The 4,345-nt window shown below is 38.2% G+C and overlaps 1 protein-coding gene across 1 annotated transcript; it reads right to left on the bottom strand.

The window, feature by feature from the left end:
• Positions 1 to 335: 335 nt before the first annotated feature.
• LOC104244636 (E3 ubiquitin-protein ligase CSU1) lies at positions 336 to 3,266 on the bottom strand. Its single transcript, XM_009800104.2, has 2 exons — positions 2,870 to 3,266; positions 336 to 1,204 (listed from the first exon to the last, which is right to left on the bottom strand). Exons 1-2 carry the CDS (start codon positions 3,106 to 3,108, stop codon positions 529 to 531), a joined length of 915 nt encoding a protein of 304 aa, XP_009798406.1. The 5' UTR covers positions 3,109 to 3,266; the 3' UTR covers positions 336 to 528.
• Positions 3,267 to 4,345: the final 1,079 nt, after the last annotated feature.

The raw sequence follows: 4,345 nt of genomic DNA, 5'->3' as shown, positions 1-4,345 counted from the left end.
TTTGGACGGCGGGATTCAGTTTTTCATTACCAAACTTTTGATTTTGCTGTTCGGCTTTTGAGTTCTAAATCGGCCCCTAAAACAAACATGAAAAGAAATTTGAAATTATTCTTGGGGATGAGATTAATGTTTAGATAATTTGTTTTGATTTTGAGTTGAGAATAGGTTGACAGAAAACAAGTCAAATTTCCTCTCCCTTCACCACCCCTCAACGTGTATACAGTTATTTGAAACTGATAGCTCCATCCAGCTCCAAGAATGGATGGGGTAGTTTGCCTAAAATACAAGTGACTAAACGAACAATGAAAAGCATCAGCTACCGCTGGAGGAGCGAGTTTCAATCAATTTTCAAATGAATAGAACCCTTGTGAAATGGAAATGATATAAGTTACAAAGTTGCTTTGGCGGAGCTGTAGTTGAACAAACACAACGAAAGAAAATACTAAGTTTTCCTTGTAGAAGACAGTAAACCAAATTATACTACAATATAACAAAGCCACTCTAATGCGCAAACTGGCACATTGCAGGTTATGTCTTCATGGCAGGCCTCACCAGGCCCAACCCGCTTCCGCTCCCCAAGTGTTTGAAGTCTTTTGCTTCAAGATTATCTCCATGGCCAGCAAACCCTGTTCCTCCCTTTTCCACGTTCACCAGATTTCTATCTTTACATGGTTTGTCACAGACCACGCAAACCTTGTCTACGGCCACAAATTTCTCTGCACATTTCTTGCAGAAGACATGTCCACAAGTATTAAGTGCTACAAGTGACAAAGTATTGGTTAGTGTGACCTTGCAACTGGGACATATGAAACTCTTGTCAAGAGACTTGGTTTTCTTCTGCGCACTGGTATCTTCAGTAAAGTGAATAGGGAAAAGGTTTTTCATCTTAAGTTTTTCGTTCCCTTCAGGACAAACTGTGCTTGTGGATGGGGCTTCCACTTTAGCAGGTGCATCTGGTGTTGCAGAGGGCAGCCAAAATGCTTTCATGGTTCTAAGTGCTTCCTCCTCATAAGAAGTGGTCTTCACGCTGTTGGCCCCATGGAATCCATTCTTGTCTCTGTTGTAGTTCTTATCGTTGTACTGGGGCACTGGACCATGATTCTGTTGATCAAAAGCCTCAAGCTCCCTGGCTTTCTGCAGCATCAACCCCTCCTCTTCTTCTTCTTTTTCTTGCTTCTGCTGAGCAGTATGAGCAGCCAACTTTCTGCAAGACAAAGTAACAGCTTATCAAATGAAATTTTCCAAAGGATGATTCTGAGATTACAAACAAGTATGATCCCACCCCACACCCCCTTTCACTCCTCACTGCCCTTTTTCCCATCAGAGAAGTGCAGGTTGAAGAAAGATCTGCAGATGTATTAGCCAACGTTATCCCTTCTAGGTGGAATGTGGACAACTGTGTTGTTAGTAGAAGCAACTAGCAACAAACATTGCAACTCAAGATCAAGTAACTCTTCGAACAGGCTGTGGTGTTCACTTGAAAGGGATTCCAAACAAGTATTCCACTATTCAGTACGAAGACCTCTTTATTAGCTAGTTTATCTAGTACTCCCTTCATCCACCAATTTAAGGGACACAAATTAATTGGACTTGGAGACCAGAAATAATTTTGACTAGCATATTATCACCAAAATAATAGACGGCAAACATTAAGGTGGCTCGTGAAAAATGTCAGTGTTATCCTCTTTTCTTTCGCTTGCATATTACTACTGGGCTGAAATGTGCTTAAATGGAGTGACATGGACAGTGAGGATTCACATTATCATATAGAATCTCCAATTTTCTTGGGATTGAGGCATAGTCTGTACTTGCATATTAGTATAACGATAACAGTAAAGAATAGCATTAAAGAAGCTGCTGAAAAATGAAAGTACCCTTCTTAAAACTAACCATGTCATCAAATTATTGTAATTTGCAAGTGCAAGAGACTCTAGTTTATATCAATAACTAAACAACAATATTTTGTGTCAACGATGCACTATTATATATCTTGCAAATCAGCACCCTGTCCAAATGATATGGGTACACTTGCAACTAAAGCAAAATTCCCTTAATTGATATGGCATGTAATAAGTCAATTCAACAACCACAACATCGACGAACATATCCAGAGTCGGTATTCAATAATCCACATGTAAACATGATGGGTTCAACCTTTATGTAATTATCATCAAACCCATTGTAACATTAACATTATGGATTCAAAATATATAATATTTATTGAATTAGTTTTCACATATATCCAAGCTCAGTGTCAAATATGCTGGGTTAGTTGAACCCATACGTTATTATCTACATCCACCACTGAACATATCAAACAGATTGTCTTCAAGATACACTGCACCATAAGCACTATCCTACAACCTCAGACACCAAACAATTAGCAAATCCTAACTAGAACTACTTTAAGGACAAAAAAAGAGGAGCCTGTTAACCAATGAGATATTATCTGTTTTGGTGTTAAATGGATGAAAGCACTAGCTATGGCCCTTGTAGTTGCTAATTTTGAGATATACTGCAGTATCCTCCTCAAACTACTAGTCTCCCAGCATTATAAAGCCATCTCAAAGTTCCACTTACCAATCTACTAAGAAAATTTAACTTAAAGCCAACCTCCACAAATCACTCCTCAATTAAAAACCACACATATTGTCAGTTTCTCTTAACTGAAATAGCATTCACAAGCAGAATTTTACAAACCTGGACACAAAATTGAGAAATACTACAAAGTAAATGAGATCACCTGAGCTAGCCATAGGATTTAAGTCGGGGTAAACCAAGACATATTTCATAGAAAACGTACCTTAAGCATAAAAAAACAAGGCAATTCAAATAAAATTATATTTTTCAAATCTACAGAAATAGGCACCTTTGGATATCCTTTTTCTGGGACAAAAGGCATTCTAGAATGCACTCTTTGCAAAAGACGTGTCCTTTCTGACAACACAAAGGATCGATATAGGGTTTTAAGCAAAGGCAACAAGCATCGAACGGCTTAATTGAGTCTTTTCCCAGCCGCTCCTTCTGCGTTCCGTACCCTAACTTTCGCTTCTCATCGTATGTAAAGAAGGCGAGATCGTTGTTGTTCTTCGAATGTCTCTGCGGCATCTCTCTAAATCCTAATGTGATTCAGCTAAATTTGGGAGGACGGGTTTTGCGAGTTGGGGAAGAGAACGAACAAAGCCCTATGCAGGAAGATCTATGATGGAACTGGATTATCCAAATTCCAATCGGGTCAGTCGCAGTCGTCGGTTTTCCTTAAGGATTTATAGCGTGACTGGCGGTGACAAAATGTTGGTACACGTGGCTTCTCTTTTTCCTTCTTTTACTAGGAGAATACCGTTTCCTCATCCCGTTATTTCTTTTCTTTTGTTATAAATATATTATATTATGGATGTTCATTTAGTATTTCGTTGTAAATAAGTTTCCTGAAAAAGTTTATCCATACGGGACTGCACCGTAAATATGTTTATCTATTTAAGTACTCTATTGGAAACAAGCTTCCTGAAGAAGCTTATCACTTTGATACCCGGTTATGGATAAACATTACCCCGGTAGAAGATTATTCATACCAAGTATAATAAGCTTATCCTTTCAGTACCCAGTTATGGATAAATATTATCCCCGGTAGAAGATTATCCATACCGGGTATAATAAGCTTATCCTTTCAGTACCTAGTGATGGATAAATATTACCCCCGGTAGAAGATTATCCATATCGGGTATAATAAGCTTATCCTTTTAGTACTCCGTTATGGATAAGCATTGCTCTCAGTAGAATATTATCCATATCTGGTATAGTAGCAGCTTACACAGCAGCTTCCTTTCTTCTATAACTAGAAGAGATTTCAGTTCATTTCGTACATCAGTTTAAATTCGAATAATATATCAGTTTCTCTCAATACTTGTCTTTACTTTATAGTCTTTATTTTATAACACGTTATCAGCACGAGACTCTGCCATCTCGAGCAAATATTTTGAAAGTATCTGAGGTAAGAACTTTCTTTTCCTAGATAATGTCAAGTCTTTCTAAACTTGAATTTGTAGCCCTGGATATATCGGGAAAAAACTACATGTCTTGGGTGCTTGATGCTGAAATTCATCTTGATGCGATGGGTCTGGCAGACACCATCAAAGACAAAAATCAGGCATCAAACCAAGACCGTGCCAAACCAATGATATTCCTACGACATCACCTTGATGAGGGCCTGAAAATGGAATATCTTACTGTTAAAGATCCAGTCATACTGTGGAATAGTTTGAAAGATAGATATGACCACCTGAAGATGGCCGTTCTTCCATAGGTACGATATGATTGGACTCATTTAAGGCTACAAGATTTTAAA

The sequence above is a fragment of the Nicotiana sylvestris genome, chromosome 2 (assembly GCF_000393655.2).
Source record: "Nicotiana sylvestris chromosome 2, ASM39365v2, whole genome shotgun sequence".
NCBI classification, from domain to species: domain Eukaryota; kingdom Viridiplantae; phylum Streptophyta; class Magnoliopsida; order Solanales; family Solanaceae; genus Nicotiana; species Nicotiana sylvestris.
This window is presented reverse-complemented; position numbering and strand designations above follow the sequence as displayed.

What these genes read in the sequence shown, in the direction of transcription:
- LOC104244636 (XM_009800104.2), bottom strand. Translation starts at nt 3,108, where the DNA reads ATGCCGCAGAGACATTCGAAGAACAACAACGATCTCGCCTTCTTTACA. An exon ending in CAGAAAAAGGATATCCAAAG is followed by an intron (nt 1,205 to 2,869) that starts GTGCCTATTTCT and finishes TTTGTCTTGCAG; the next exon opens with AAAGTTGGCTGCTCATACTG.